We start from the raw sequence: 16,292 nt of genomic DNA, 5'->3' as shown, positions 1-16,292 counted from the left end.
GGGAACTGGGGTTGTTTTAATATTCTGGCTGTTGTGAATAGTGCTGCCATGAACAGAAGAGTGCCGATGCATTTTTGCATTGTGTATTTGGGTCCCTAAATACTGCTCCAAGGAGCGGTATTACTGGTTCATATAGAAGGTCAATTATTAGTTTTTGGAAGAATGTTCATATTGTTCTCCAAAAATGGCTGCACCATACTACATTCCCACCAGCAGTGAATGAGAGTAGCTTCTCCCCTGCATCCACACTGGTTCTTTTTGTTCTTTATGATGTGTACCAGTCTTTGTGGTGTGAGGTGATGTCACATTGTAGTTTTGATTTGCATCCCCTGCTGATGAATGATGGGGAACATTTTTTTCATGTGCCTTTTGTTCATCTCTATTTCTTCTTGGGAGAAATTCCTGTTCATTTGTTCTTCCCATTTTTGAATGGGGTTAGATTTTTTTCTTGTTAAGCTATACCAGTGCCTTATATACCTTAAATATTAATCCCTTATCAGATGGTATTGGGTGAATAGTTGTTCCCATTTTGTATGCAGTCTTTGTATCCTGGTCATTTCTTTGAGGTACAGAAGTTTCTTAATTTAATGTAGTCCCATTTGTTTATTTTTGTTTCTGCTTGTTTGGTCAATGGCGTTTTATTCTTGAAGATACTTTCAGCTTCAATCTCATGGAGAGTTTGCCTATGTGCTGATATGACCTGATATCAAGGTCTTTAATTTATTTTAATTTGATCTTAATACGTTGTGTCAGAAACAGTTTTGATTTCATTTTCTTTTATGTGGCTAACCAGGTTTTCTAGCACCACTTTTTGAAGAGGATTTCTTTGCTCCACCTCACGTTTTTGCTCCTGTATAAAGATTGACTTGCTCTATATCTGGGTCTCTGTCTCAGGATATTCAATTCTATTCCACAGATCTGAGAGTCTCTCTTTATTCCAGTATTATGCCTTTTTAATTACTATCATTATGTGTAACAGTTTTCTAAAGTTGGAAAAATTTATGCTACCTATCTTCTTTTTTCCCAAGGTTTACTTTAGCTACTCATGGAGATTTGTTGTCCATATGAATTGCAGAAGTATTTGATAAAGAGAAATTATTATTTTTGGTTTGGTGGTCACACCCGGCAGCGCTCAGGGGTTACTCCTAGGTCTACGCTCAGAAATCGCTCCTGGCAGGCACGGGGAACCATATGGGATGCCGGGATTCTAACCACCGTCCTTCTGAATGCAAGGCAAACACCTTACCTCCATGCTAGCTCTCCAGCCCCAAGAGAAATTAATTTTTAAAGTATAATCTGGATTAAAGTTTTAGCTCACATACTTTCACAGTGAGTGTTAACTCTGCCTTATAAACTCCCCCTCCAACTTTCTTGATAAGTAATTATCATGTAACAATCCATGAGTTTGAGGTATACAACATGATTATTTGATACACATGCTATTATAATAAGCTATTGCAATAAGCTATTGCTTATCACAATAAGACCAATGAATACACTCACAACCTCACAAGTTATGTTTCATTATTTATTTATTTGGTTGGTTGGGTTTTTGGTGTGACGAGACAGTTAAGACTCTCTCTCTTAGCAACTTTCAAGTATAAAATACAATATTTTGACTATAATCCAAAATTATTTGTAAAAACTAAACTTATAGAAGTAAAATATTGCATTTCCTTGGCTGCTTCATTATAGGACACCAGTGAAATCTTTGCAGTGCAGTGGAAAAAGCTGTCTATAATATCTCCTTGATAATCTCTCCCCTGAAAATTAGACATAAACTAAAACTACAATTATGGCATGGCAAACTATTTTCTTTCATTTCTTTAAGAAACAGAAAATTGACCCGTCTGAGTCTTAGAAGATAAAAGTGAAGACCCAGAACTGGTGGCAGTTGCTTTGAGGGGGTGGAGGATTTGAAGGAACCTGTCAAAGAAGGCTAGCCATTGAAAATGCTGCTTTGCCTTGTTAATGAAGCATAGCTGGCTCCTCAAGCTTTCATAATCTCAAACAAACCACTGTGTATTCCTCAGTCTTTTAGAATTCTACTTCAGTGATCCTTGAATAAATCTCTTGGAATGGCTGTTTTCTCATATGGCTACTCTAGCCCTGTGAGCTGCTGAAATAGACCCAAGCCTCTATGAACAACAAAATTCAGAGGTTTCACTTGCCAGAACTCACTTTGAATTCTGTTTTTTAACCACTTCTTAGCTATCTGATCTTAAGCAATTCACTAAAACTGTCCCCAAAAGGCTACAGGGTGAAACTTCTAATCTTGCATGTACCGAACCTAGGTTGATTCCTAGAAACCACTGCCATGGCCCCAAATAGCTTACCCCCAAATTCTGAGTCTGAGTAATCTGTGAAATGGGAAAGACAAGGGCAGTACACTGCTCATACATTACTTGGCAAATTAGTGATTTAAGTATACATGTATTTACCTTTCTTGCTGTTTACACCTGGACAGCTTGAAGCTCCCCTGTTGTCATTTTAGCCACTCCTGGGAGCTTCAATAGGAGTCAAGATGGAAAGAGGGAAAGAGGGAAAATATCAATACATAAGACAAGAACAACGATGGGCCTGGAAATAGCTCAAAGGGTTGAGGAAAAGCATGACCCACTTGCTGAAGGCCCAAGTTCAGTCCCTGGCACATATTATGCAGGTGTACACAGCATTGCTGAATTCAAAGAGTACCACAACACTGGTCCAAAGTACTCAATCATCCATTGGGGCCAGGTGGGTCAGGTATTTCCAGGAGGCTCAGGTATTTTGTAGACTTCTTGAGTACTCCTTAGGAAGACCCAGAATAAACAAATGCTGTCTTTTTAAAGATCTTCTTGAATTTGCTGTAGAGTAATTTTGATGTCAGTGGTGTCACAAAGTAGGAAAGAATCTTGAGATGCTGGACAAGGTGAGAAATGTTGGTGAAGATGTGATGACTGCTAAGTAAAATATGTCACTTCATATATTTTAAAATTCAAAGGGAAGAAGAAAAATAAAGTGTTTTTGTTGTGATGGTGGAATTATGGTGTAATGTTATCATAATAAAATTGTATCTCTGGAAAGGGATCCTCTTCCTGCGACCTACTTAAATGTCCTTACCCTCTTTTCAAAAGAACCACAGGAAGAACTGGGTGCTGGAGGAAAGGGAGTTGACAGTGGGAATAACATGCCCCCATATCATCTGTCCTTCTGCCCAGCCTTCCATTAACCATCATGATCTACCAGAGGCCCGGAGAGCTTCCTAGCTGTGGTGCTTCAATGCCCTTGCATCATTAATAGCATCATCTCTACCCTTCTTCTAGGAGTGGATCTGATGAGGGAGGTATGGAAGAAGTTGTGCATGCTTAGCTGTCAGTCCAAACCTTTGAGAGCCGGTAGAGTCCACAGACAACAATCACTGTGTAAAACCACTCTGGACTTTCTTGGCAGGTGAATACTGCTATGCATGAGGCAAAACTTATGGAAGAATGTGACGAGTTGGTCGAGATCATCCAGCAGAGGAAGCAAATGATTGCTGTCAAAATCAAAGAGACAAAGGTAAAGGCCAGCAATTCAATGAGGCTCAAGAAGAAGCGAATTTACAAATTTCAGAATTCTCTTACAGGGGCTGGAGTGATAACACAGTGGTAAGGCATTTGCCTTGTATGCAGCCAACCTGGGATGGACCCGGGTTCAATCCCTGGAACCCATATGGTCCCTGAGCCTGCCAGGAGCGACTTTTAAACTCAGAGCCAGGAAAAAGCCCCGAGGGCCACTGCTTGTGGCCCAAAAACCAAAAAAAAAATTATTACAATGATCCCAGCTTAAATTAGGGTCATGAAAGTATGAAGAATGAGCTGCGAGGGAGGGAGGTATACAAAAAGCCATGCTTGGCTTAGGGCTGATAATAAAAAACAAATAATAGCAATATGGATGGTTCTAGGAAAGTTTTACATCTTGAACTGATTGGTGATTATGTGGGTGTCTCTATATGCAAAAATATTTATTGACTGGTACCATTTAGATGTGGGTATTTTCCTGTATGTACGTTATAAGTCATCACATACAGGAAAAAGGGAAAAGTCATGATAGAAATATCATGGACCATATAGACCATTACCAAAGTAATATATGGACCATAATGTCGCTGTGGGAACTTTGAGTTTATTCTGAAAGGTATTAAAGGAGCAGCTCAATTTCTCAGAAAACGAGAAATGATTTTGTATGTAAAGATAAGATCAGAATGGGACAATACTGAAGTGGAGAAACAAGTTCTGAGGCATATAGAAGGATCCTTGGCATGAGTGGAGAAAGACCTAAACTAGGGAAGCAGTAGCCTGAATGGAAGAGAAAAACTGAAGAAATATTGCTGGCAAGGAAAAGCTAGGAATCATATATATATATATATTCTAGATAAGAGCTGAGGAGAGAAGATGTGTAGGCTTCCAGTCTGAGAATTGAAAAAATTATCATCATGGTCATGGATGAACCTCCATGCATCTAAGTGGTGATCTGGTCAGTAATATGATTATAAGATCAGGAAATATATGCAATATGATAAGTTGTGATTGCCTGGATGACTGAAAACTGTGCTATATTGGGGCATTCCAGCTAACTTGACAATTGAAGTTTCCAAGAATACATAAGCATACATCAGATAAATATAGACATAGAAATGTTTACCAGAATACAGATCTGTGAACACACAGGCACACATGAGAGAAATATAGACACAGGAATGTAGTTACTCATAATAAAGGAGGCACTTTTTTATTCAGCATTTAAATGAAAATATGCTGACACTAAGGTATAAGCAACAGTTATCTTTGTATGTTAGTTTCTTTTTAGTTTTATTTTCAGTGTTCTCAAATGAGCAATTTTACTTTGATCTTCATGTAAATTTATTTTATTAATATAAAGAAGCTAGATCATCAATGCTACAGGACTGAACTGGTTGTGGCACAAGCGAGTGGGTGAGGTGGATGAAGGAATGATTGGTAAAGCAGACATAGTGACAGGGAAAAGTGAAGGGTCAGTGCAAAACCAGGGGCTGAGTAGCTTTTGCTTCAAATTACTGCAGATCTTCAGGTTTAGTCTTTTTTAATTAAGTGTGGGAATTTTATCTAATTTTTATTTGGCTGATTCCTTTAAGGTTATGAAACTGAGAAAGTTGGCACAACAGGTTGCTAACTGCCGCCAGTGTCTTGAACGTTCAACAGTCCTCATCAACCAAGCAGAGCACATCCTAAAAGAAAATGACCAGGCAAGGTTCCTTCAGTCAGCAAAAAATATTGCGGAGAGGTATGTTTCTCCTATTCTTTTCACATGCCTGTTTTGGTTTCTCTTACCTTTGCCCCATTTCATCCACCTGTTTCCAGGGACCCCATGCTAAATCCTTCCATCACTCAGAAGTATACTTAAGTGATGAAAACCGAATACTATTTTGTAACTTCAGTTTATATATTTGAGATGGTCTGTTTTGCTTTGTTTTCAGAACAGTTAATCTTCAGTTTCATTGCAACTCTTCAATCCTGACTTCTACCTTCCAGATTCACTTCTTTGATCTGTTTAGAATCTGTGATTCGGGCCCGGAGAGATAGCACAGCGGCGTTTGCCTTGCAAGCAGCCGATCCAGGACCAAAGGTGGTTGGTTCGAATCCCGGTGTCCCATATGGTCCCCCGTGCCGGCCGGGAGCTATTTCTGAGACAGCCAGGAGTAACCCCTGAGCATCGCTGGGTGTGGCCCAAAAATAAAAAAAAAAAAAAAAGAATCTTGTGATTCAGCTGGAGAGACAGTTGCCTTGCTTAGTACCTCCTATGGTTTCCCAACCCATGGAAAGTGGTTCCTGAGCACAGAATCAGGAGTTTGCACATTGGGTGTGGAAAAAAAAAACAGATAAAAAGAAGTGTGACTTCTCATTTCAACTAATTTCTTCGCTCACTGTAGTTTTTTTTGATCTAGACTAAACTGATAAAACTCCAAGCCAGAATTAGTTTCAGCTCTTCATACCTTTTCTAGATCTATATTTGAGTTGCAGAAATCTGCTTATAAAACTCACATAATCAAGGTGCTACTATGGCACTGCACATCTTTTGTTTATTTGGGGGCCCACACCCAATGGTTCTCAGGAGTTTCTCCTGGCTCTGTGCTTTGAAATCACTTTGGCAGGCTTGGAGGACCATTTGGGATGCCGAGAATCAAACCTGAGTCAGCTGCATGCAAGGGAAACATCCTACTTTCTATGCTATTGCTCCAGTCTCAGCACCATATATTTTTTACTTTTTATCTCACCTGGGCCCTCAATATTCGCCTTCTGTTCAATTTGGTCAAATTTTTGTCTATTATCACTAATGGTTACTTCTATTCTTTTGAATGCATCTAATAATACCAACCTTGTCATTTTCTTGCTCATGTTCAAAAGAGACAGTCTTCAAACTTAGAGAAGCCTAGTGTTATCATCTACACTTTCACAACAAAGCTAAGCAATTCAGCTCTGATTTCTGTTACTGTTGACATGGTACTTTCTAAGTATTATCTACCTATTGCTTTTTTTTTCAATCTGATACATCAACTATTGATGCTACTAATTTGGGAAAATTTCAACAGTTCTATAAAAATGAGAGGTGACTCTGTGCCACCTCTGATGACTCCAGTTGCATCCAGGTCATGGATGCTCTGATTACTTTGCTTGTTTTGTTTTTTTTTGGGGGGGGCACATTCTGCTATTCTTAGGAGTTGTTCCTGGTAGTGCTTTAGGACTATACAGTGACAGAGCTCTAACCCAGGATCTCATGGCTTTCAGGTGTTCCAGACCTTTGAATTATCATCCCTTCAGCGCCCCCCTTAGAGTTCAACAATTTATTGAAAAGATCATATAATACCATGACCAAGTAGGATTCATACCAGGGATGCAAGAATGGTTTTGTTTTATGTATGCAAATAAATCAACATAACATATCAATAAGAGAAAGTGTAAAATCATATGATCATATTAAGAAAACTATATCAAGGGCATCCACAAAGAAGAGGAAGAAGTGAAACTCACTCTTTGTGAATGACAAGATACTAGATTTAGAACATCCTAACAACTCTACAAAAAATCTTCTAGAACTATAGACTTGTATTGTAATGTGGCAGGCTATAAGATTAATACAAAATCTATGGCTTTTCAATATACATATAATGAAAGAGAAATTAATAAAGGAATCCCCTTCACAATTATTCCCCAGAAAATCAAATACCACAGAATCAACTTCAGTTGATTAAATACAAGAAGACACAAGGAAATGAAAACACATCCCTGCTCATGGATTGGGGTTATTAGCATCATTAAAATGGCAATACCCTCCAAAACATTGTATAGTTTTAATTCAATCCCTATTAGGATACCCACTACATATTTCAAAGAACTAGATCAAACACTTCTGAAATTCATATGGAAAAATAAACATTCAAGAATTGCGAAAATGACCTTGGCAAGATGAGAGGTATCATTTTCTCCAACTTTAAGTTGTACTATAAAAATTAAAATAGAAGGATATTGGAATAAAGGGCATACCATGAGATCAGTAGAAGAGACTTGAATATTCTGAGACTGACCCTCACGTATATGATCAAATAATCTTGGTAAAGTAGCAGGAAACACAAAGTGGAGCAACAAAAGCATCTTCAACAAGCAGTGTTGGCTAACTAGTTATCTATATGCTGGAAAATTAACTTGGACTTCTATTTAATGTGCACAAAAGTATAATAAATATATGAAATACTTTGATATTGGACCTAAAATCCTAAGATACAAAAAGAAAACATATGTAGAGCTCTTTATGACAGCTTCGTGAAGAATGAAACATCACTGACCAAGCAAATAGAAACAAAGATAAGCAAATGGGACTGCATTAAACTAAGAATCTTCTGCATTTTAAAACAATGACCAGGATACAAAGACTGCCCATGGATTGGGAGAAAGTATTCACTCAATACCTATCAGATAAGAGTTAATGTCTAAGATATATAAGGCACTGGTAGAATTTAACAAGAAAAAAATCCTTCTAAACCTGTCAAAAATGTGGGGAAGAGATGAATGGAAACATTCTCTTAGAAAAATACAGGCACATGTGTTGCCTGGGTACATGGTGCCAAAGCATGTATGCTCCCTCTTGAGATGTGTATTTTCCTATTTTTATTTTGGTTGTATACAGGGGCTCTCTTTACTTTTGGAAAAGCTTGCACTTTCCATTGAGCTCCTTACCATCTTGTCTCTGTCTTTCCCTCTCTCTCATTCTCTCCCTCTCTCTTTTTCTTTTTTTTTTCTTTTTTGGTTTTTAGGCCACACCCAGCAGTGCTCAGGGTTTACTCCTGGCTATCTGCTCAGAAATAGCTCCTGGCAAGCACGGGGGACCATATGGGATGCCGGGATTCAAATCAACGACCTTAGGTCCTGGATCTTCTGCTTGCAAGGCAAACACTGCTGTGCTATCTCTCTGGCCCCCCTCTCTCTTTTACGATCTCTCACTCTTTCTCCTCTCCTCTCCTCTTTATAATCCTCTTTCTCAGTACCTCCAAATAAAATCTGTTTTTATTTAAAAATATAAAGGAGGGCCGGTGCCTTAGCACAGCTTTGCAAGCAGCCAACACAGGACGGATCCCAGTTCGATTCCTGGCATCCCACATGGTGCCATGAGCCTGCCAGGAACAATTTCTGAGCACAGAGCCAGCAGTAACCCCTGAGAGCTGTCGGGTGTGACCCCAAAACAAACAAGCAAAAATCCAGAAAAAAAATAAATAAAATAAAGGAGAAATGCAGGTAGCCAAAAGGTGCATAAAAATGCTTCACATCATTAATCATCAGGGAGATAAAAATCAAGACAATGAGATAGTATCTCATGCCACAGAAACTGGCACTCATAAAAAAAAAACAAAAACAACTCTACTGGCATGAATGTGAAGAGAAAGAGCCCTCATTCACTGCTGGTGAGAATGAGCACCATTCTCCATCCTTTTCAAAAACTGCTTCGTTTTTTTTCAAAAACAATATGAACATTCCTCAAAAAACTAGAAATTGAGCTTCCAGATGACCCAGCAATGTCGCTCCTGGGAATATACCCTAGGAAATCAAAATGACAATGCAGAAAAGGCATTTACACTCCGATGTTCATTGCAGCACTATCCACAGTAGCCTGAATATGTAAACAGCCCAAGTGTCCAAGAACAGATAAATGAATAAAGAAACTGTGGTACATCTACATAATGGCATACTAGGCAGCTCTCAGGAAAAGTGAAATTATGTAATTTGCTTCTACATGGATGGATATGGAGAGTATTACTCTGAGCAAAATGAGTCAGAGGGATAGGGGTAAACATAGAATGAGTGTGCCCATTTCTGGGATCTCAAAAATTGTATAGTAATAATACCCGAAGACCATAAAAATGAGGGCCAGGTTGACTGGTCTGTGGTAGAAAGCTTGCCACAAAGATTGGGGAGTGTTGTTATGGCAGAGAATAGAACAATATGACAATGATCGTTGGAAATAATTACTCTGGTAAAGAACTAGGTGCTGAAAGGAAGTAAAGTGATATGCGTGATACCCCTTCGGGAGCAATATTGCACACCATAGTGTTTAAAAGAAAAAAAAGGAAAAATGGGAGAGAGAAGAAAAATATCTGTCATAGAGACAGGCATGGGGGAGGGAACGGAGGGGTGGGAGTAAAACTGGAGACATTGGTGGAGAGAAAAATACGCACTGGTGAAGGGATGAGTGTTCGACGTTGTATGATGGAAACTCAACCATGTAATGCTTTGTAACTGTACCTCTTTGTAATTCAAGTAATAAATTTATGATTAAAAATCAAGCACTATTTGGTGGAAATTGCTTTTGCCTACTATATTTCTCCTTTGTGATCTATGAGCTTTGTAAGAGCAACTTGTGCCCCAAAATTCTCCTGTCTGTATCTAGTTCCTTGTACATTAACTGTGTTTAGTAAGGCCACAGTGCTATGATAAATGTATGTAAAGTTAATGTATGTAAAGTGCATGCATACCACCTTGTATATACTAAGTACCCTATATTATGTTAATGTAACTCAGTTCTTTGTGCAATTACATATTATGTGTTTAACAGTATATTGGAGACCATGGAAAATAAAAGGTACGAAATTCAAATGCTTGAGAATCTTAGTATTAGTTTGGGAAATGAATAATAGAATTAAATGTAAATGTTATAAGAATCCAATAGAATACAGTTTTGTGTGGGAGGTTTTAACACAGCCACAGTACTCTGACTCTTTGTTTCTCATAAAATTCATAAGAAAGAAAAATATCTGTGAGATTGCTCCTACCAAGCCTAACTTCAGAGGTCTAGTTTTTATATTGCCTGCCAGATGGAAATGATGCAGAAGGGAAAAAATCCTCTATTTACTTCTTCAATTTAATACAGAGTAGGGAAGTATGTTTTAGAGATGAACATATGTGAATGAATAGAGTCTACTCTTAATTGGTTCCTCATGATTAAAATTGAAATGGTTTCCATTGGAAAAGCAGTTATTTTTCACTTAATATATCAAAGTTCTACGCATTGTTTATTTCACCTTGTAAAATAAAAAATCAAACACTGGATAGAGGTTTCAGAAATATTTTGAAGCATATTTATGTACTGTTCTCTTTTCCAGGGTCGCTATGGCAACTGCATCCTCTCAAGTTCTGATTCCAGACATAAATTTTAATGATGCCTTTGAAAATTTTGCTTTGGATTTTTCCAGAGAAAAGAAACTGCTGGAGGGGCTCGATTATTTGACAGGTATAAAAATACTGTGATTTCCTTTTTATTTTAATCCCTTTCTTTTAGTGTGCTTTTACTCCAAAATAATAATCTTAAAAGGACAATATTTGTAATGAAAGTGCTTTTGTAACCTTTTCAGTGGCACATGCATTTTCCACATTGAATATATTTTGGTTTATGTAATAGAAAATAAAAATGAATTGTCAAGTATTTTTGGAGGTAGAACAAGTTCTCTATATGTATTTAAAGGTAAAAAATATTAGGTTAGAGTATAATGGGTTTTTGTTTGCTTGTTTGTGTTTGGGAATACCTAGCTATGCTCAGGGCTTAGGCCTTCCTCTGTGCTCAGGCAGTATGATGGAGACCTTAAGCTGTATGGGGGATTGAAGTTGGGACTGTTCTATGTGAGGCAAGTGCCTTACCCAATGCAATCCCAATATAGTATCCCTTTTTATGGGGATAGAACTCAGGTGGCAATTATGCAACAATAGAGAATGCTCTACCTGCAGGTTCAACTCAAATATTTTTAAGAAAATTAAGGAATTAGCACATTAAGAATGAAAATGTGGGGCCGGGCGGTGGCGCTAAAGGTAAGGTGCCTGCCTTGCCTGCGCTAGCCTTGGACAGACCGCGGTTCGATCCCCCAGTGTCCCATATGGTCCCCCAAGCCAGGAGCAACTTCCGAGCAGACAGCCAGGAGTAACCCCTGAGCGTTACCGGGTGTGGCCCCAAAACAAAAACAAACAAACAAAAAAGAATGAAAATGTAAGAAATATCTGACTTGCATACAATTTTAGAAAATGAGGGATACAGCTAGCCTATTGAAAATAATTTAGGATTATTGAATGATCATTTAAAGAGAAAAGTACATACACAAGAACTATATACTTGTAGGTATCTTTGGTAATAGATTAAACTATTTAGCTCTAGGTAGTATATCAGGTAGTATGCTTGCACATAGCCAACCCAGATTTGATCCCTAGCATCTCATAGAGTCCCCTGTGCATTGCCAGCAGTAATTTCTGTGTGCACTGCCAGGATTACTTCTGAGTACTGCCAGGTTTAACCCAAAATCATAAAAAATAATAGCTCTTATTCATTGAATGTCTACTCTGTGCCAGACTGTATATAAATTTTACGTCATTGACCCTCACAAAAATTCTTAGCCAATTTCATCCCTATTTTACAAAGAAGGAAAATAATTTTAATCTAGAGTTGATCTACACCCCAGATATATAACACTTTAAAGAAAAAATAGGAGCCAAAGAGATTGTATCGGGGTTAAGATGCATATCTTGCACATGACCAACCTGGGTTCAATCCTTAGTAGCAGCACATAATCCCCTGAATATTACTGAGTATAACCCTTGAGCCCCAAGTACCATAATGATGTCCTGAGTAGTCTCCATTTCTGTAGTACCCAAGCAACATCATATCCTCGAACCCTCATCTTGTACTACTGATATGAAATTTCCAAGGAGGGACCCTGATCCTCTCGAACACCACGTGGCTCTGAGAACTGGAATACATGTTTTGTATGTGGGAGCCCCAGGTTTGATCCCTCACAAATACATGATCCCTTGAGCTCCAGCAGGAACAGCCCAGAAGTAGCCCCATGTACTACCTGGTAGGTTCCCCAAACCAAGCAAATAACCACCCCAAATAAAGATACATTGAGTGTCATCTAATAAAAAAGCTGTGAGACCACAATGCTTGAATATTTTAGGTATGTGTTTATACAGGGAGAGTAGACTATTGGAAAATCATCTCAATAGCATGCTTCAATTTTGCTAAAATGTCTTTACCACAGAAGCCAAAATGGTTTGAGGGAGTTTGAAGTCTCAGTGATTTGTCATGAGTTGAATGGCACGTGTAATGACAGTAGCTTCAGCTTCTAGTTCACAGACTGGGGCCCAGCCACATGTATACTAAGGTTGAAATGGGACTGGAACAACAGTACAGCAGTTTGAGCACTTCACATGGCAGGCCCAAATTTGGGGCTGGGCACTCAGAAGTAATCCCTGGGCACAGAGCCAGGCATAAGCCCTGATCACTGCATAATGTGACCCCCCCAAAAAAAACAGCAATGAAGAAACTCTCTCCTCCCCATAGGAATTTGGGTCAGTCTGGACTAGTAACATTTGTAAAACTTCCAGAACAGAGAATGTGTATTGCTTACCTCCCTTCTCCACCTTTCCTTTCAGCCCCCAATCCACCATCTATCCGAGAGGAACTCTGTACTGCCTCCCATGACACCATTACAGTCCACTGGATCTCGGATGATGAATTCAGCATCAGCTCCTATGAGCTTCAGTACACCATATTCACTGGCCAGGCTAACTTCATCAGTAAGTCATGGTGTAGTTGGGGCCTGTGGCCAGAGATAAGGAAGTGTAAGGAAGCAGTAAGCTGCTCAAGATTGGCCGGGGCGCCACGAGGCAAGTGTTTGTAAGACATGTTAGGTTGTTTAGTATAGTGTTTCATAGACAGTATAAGCTCCTTTATGGCATTGCACAAATCTGAGTAACAGGAGAGAAACAAGTTATGTATTTCACTTCCCAGGCAGTCCCTGGGGCCAATCCCACCTCCTTATGTAAACCTGAGCCTTCATTCCATTCCACATCATTTTACTCCCCAATTCAGCATATAAGTCAGTATTCATTTCTGGAGACCTCAGCCACCATCATTGTTAAGTGTGTGTGTGTGTGTGTGTGAGTGCGCGTGTTGTGTGTGTGAGAGAGAGATAGGGCATCTCACCTTGACTTGACTTTTCTACTACTGCACTATCATGTTCTATGTGTTATGTTCATACTAATATTCCCTTTACCTTAGTCTTTTTTATTAACAAAGTCAATGATAAGTTAGCGGCCTCAATCAACCTTCCCTTTACCCCTTCTCTTTCCTCCAAAAAATGAACTGAAATATAAACAGCTTATCAGAGGACCACAAAATGAAAGGCATTTTAGAAAACTTCATTTTCACTTATAACACAATTTTATAATTCAATATTCTAATGAATTTGGGTCAATACAGAGTACAGAAGGAATTTTGGCCAGAGAAGAGGGTTCCGTCCAACTGCCAGTTCCCTCCCATGCAAGGTGGGGATGAAAGCAGACAGATGTGGGGCCAGATAGATAGCATGAAGGTAAGGCATTTGCCTTTCATGCAGAAGGTCGGTGGTTCGAATCCAGGCATCCCATATGGTCCCCTGAGCCTGCCAGGAGCAATTTCTGAGCATGGAGCCAGGGGTAACCTCTGAGGGCTGCCAGGTGTGACCTAAAAACAAAAACAAAAACAAAGAAAGCAGACACATGTAAAGCCAGTGGCATGTACAGAGATTTTAGTCAGCATATTATGTTGCCTTTGTTTTTGTGCTTCTACATCAAACTCCATAGACCCCATGAGAGGAGATTTTCCATAATATCATCCTGTAGACTTCCTTTTCCTGTTTTCTGGCAAGTTAGGAAGAGATGATTGAATGAGGGAGGGGATGGAAACTTTGGGGTCAAAACATGCAAAAAAATAACCCACTTGTCTCATGCATCTCCAGCTTAAGCCAGTTGGTCTGGTAAGTGCGTTCCCACTTCTTTAGGCTTTGAGGTCGGTCACAAGCTCCAAAACCTCCTGACCATACTTGACTGCACTGTCTCTTCTCCTCTACAAAGCCAGCAATTATGTTTCTTCCTGGGAATTGAGAATAAGCCCCCAAATACAGATTTCAGGGTTGTCATCTCTACTTTTTCAAAGATCTAGCCCTTTGTGAAGAAAAGACAATGGGATGATTCTTAACAGTAATAACTAAGCATTGGCTAGGTCCTTAGGCTAGTAAAGCTAGCCTAAGCTTTACTACCAGACACCTTGCAGATTTTGGGTTTAACTTTGACCAAACATGTCCAACCATGGAGTGCTTACTTCTAACCAAAAACAGCTTGTTCAGTTGTTGTGCAGCAATAAATAATTATGACTGATTTTCTAAAAAAAGGTCCACCTCCTCTTCCTAGTCAACGAGGATCTGACAACAAAAACTGGCAGGCACATTAGTCTTTGTTATTTGCAGTCTGCTTTCATTTAGTCATGAATATTGACACAGATTTATGAAACAAGTTTTAATTCTGTTTTTTTTTTTTTTTTGGTTTTTCGGGCCACACCCGTTAGATGCTCAGGGGTCACTCCTGGCTATACGCTCAGAAATTGCCCCTGGCTTGGGGGGACCATATGGGACGCCGGGGGATCGAACCGTGGTCCTTTCCTTGGCTAGCGCTTGCAAGGCAGACACCTTACCTCTAGCGCCACCTCGCCGGCCCCTTAATTCTGTTTTTTTAGATGAAGAAACTGAGGCTCAAATTATGTGAATTTCTTAAGGTTCATGGAGTCAAGATTTGATCCTGACCTTAATCATACGCCATGCTTGATTCACCTAGAATTAAACCATAGTTACCAACTGATCGAAGTCCTGGCCTTCTTATTAAGAAACCTAATCCATCACTCCTATGACAACTCTAGATAATTTTAAGTATCTCCTATATCTAGTCTATATTTCTTTTTCCCTAAGTATAATTTTTGAGTTGTTCCTGGTCGAAGATGCAGGTGATGTCTGATCCCAGGAGAGTTCACAATCTCGCCCAAGTCTATTTAGGGTGGGCCAGAAATCAGATAGCATGAAGGAATAAAAGCTTCAGGAACAACTCAGTGAGATGATTCTATTGCCAAGGGGGAAGGTGTATTTAAACAGTTATACAGCCACTGAGGAAAATAGGATTTACCTGCTCCAGGGAAGCGTGAAGGGAAGTAAAGGTCTTTACTGGTCAGGTTTATGTGCAACGTATCATGTCTGCAGACATGACCTTTGTGACTAAGAGGAATATGATCTATGTCAGGGGTCTCAAACTCGTGGCCTGCGGGCCGTTTGCAGCCCTCCATACAACATTTTGTGGCCTGTAGCCGGCCTTCAAATATTGCAGTATTCGCGATTATTCGCTTCTGAATAATCACAATAAAAATCGCATTAGTAAGAAAAAATCGCATTAAACATTCGCATACCCTGAGCAGTTCATTCGGGGTATGCAAATGTTTAATGCAATATTTTTGCGATTTTTTCTTACTAATGTGATCTGTTTGTTTGTTTGTTTCTTGTTTTGGGGTCACACCCGGCACTACTCAGGGGTTATTCCTGGCTCTATGCTCAGAAATCACCCATGGCAGGCTCGGGGGACCATATGGGATGCCGATATTCGAACCACCGTCCTTCTGCATGAAAGGCAAACACTTTACCTCCATGCTATCTCTCCAGCCCCAACTAATGCGATTTTTTGTTGAGAATATTCGGTAAGCGAATAATCGCGGATACTTTGCGCCTAGCACAGTCGTCATTTTTGCTGCTCCTGCCCGCAGTTCCTTGCATTATTGGAGGCCTAAGGGAGAGAACTTTATTACAGAATTAAATTTCGTCATACCTTCATCATGACTTCATCAAAGCCAGCAGTGAAGAGAAAGATTGATGACAAGCACAGACAATTTCAGGAAAAGTGGGAGAC

General features: G+C 39.4%; 1 protein-coding gene across 1 annotated transcript in view; it reads left to right on the top strand.

The window, feature by feature from the left end:
- MID2 (midline 2) overlaps positions 1 to 16,292 on the top strand; it is a 117,187-nt gene that overhangs the window by 81,450 nt on the left and 19,445 nt on the right. Inside the window, exons 4-7 of the mRNA XM_049767566.1 lie at positions 3,433 to 3,540; positions 5,135 to 5,283; positions 10,649 to 10,776; positions 12,963 to 13,106. Of these exons, the coding sequence (XP_049623523.1) occupies positions 3,433 to 3,540; positions 5,135 to 5,283; positions 10,649 to 10,776; positions 12,963 to 13,106 (529 nt within the window). The remainder of the gene's footprint in view (positions 1 to 3,432; positions 3,541 to 5,134; positions 5,284 to 10,648; positions 10,777 to 12,962; positions 13,107 to 16,292) is intronic.

The sequence above is a fragment of the Suncus etruscus genome, chromosome X (genome assembly GCF_024139225.1).
Source record: "Suncus etruscus isolate mSunEtr1 chromosome X, mSunEtr1.pri.cur, whole genome shotgun sequence".
Lineage (NCBI taxonomy): Eukaryota > Metazoa > Chordata > Mammalia > Eulipotyphla > Soricidae > Suncus > Suncus etruscus.
This window is presented reverse-complemented; position numbering and strand designations above follow the sequence as displayed.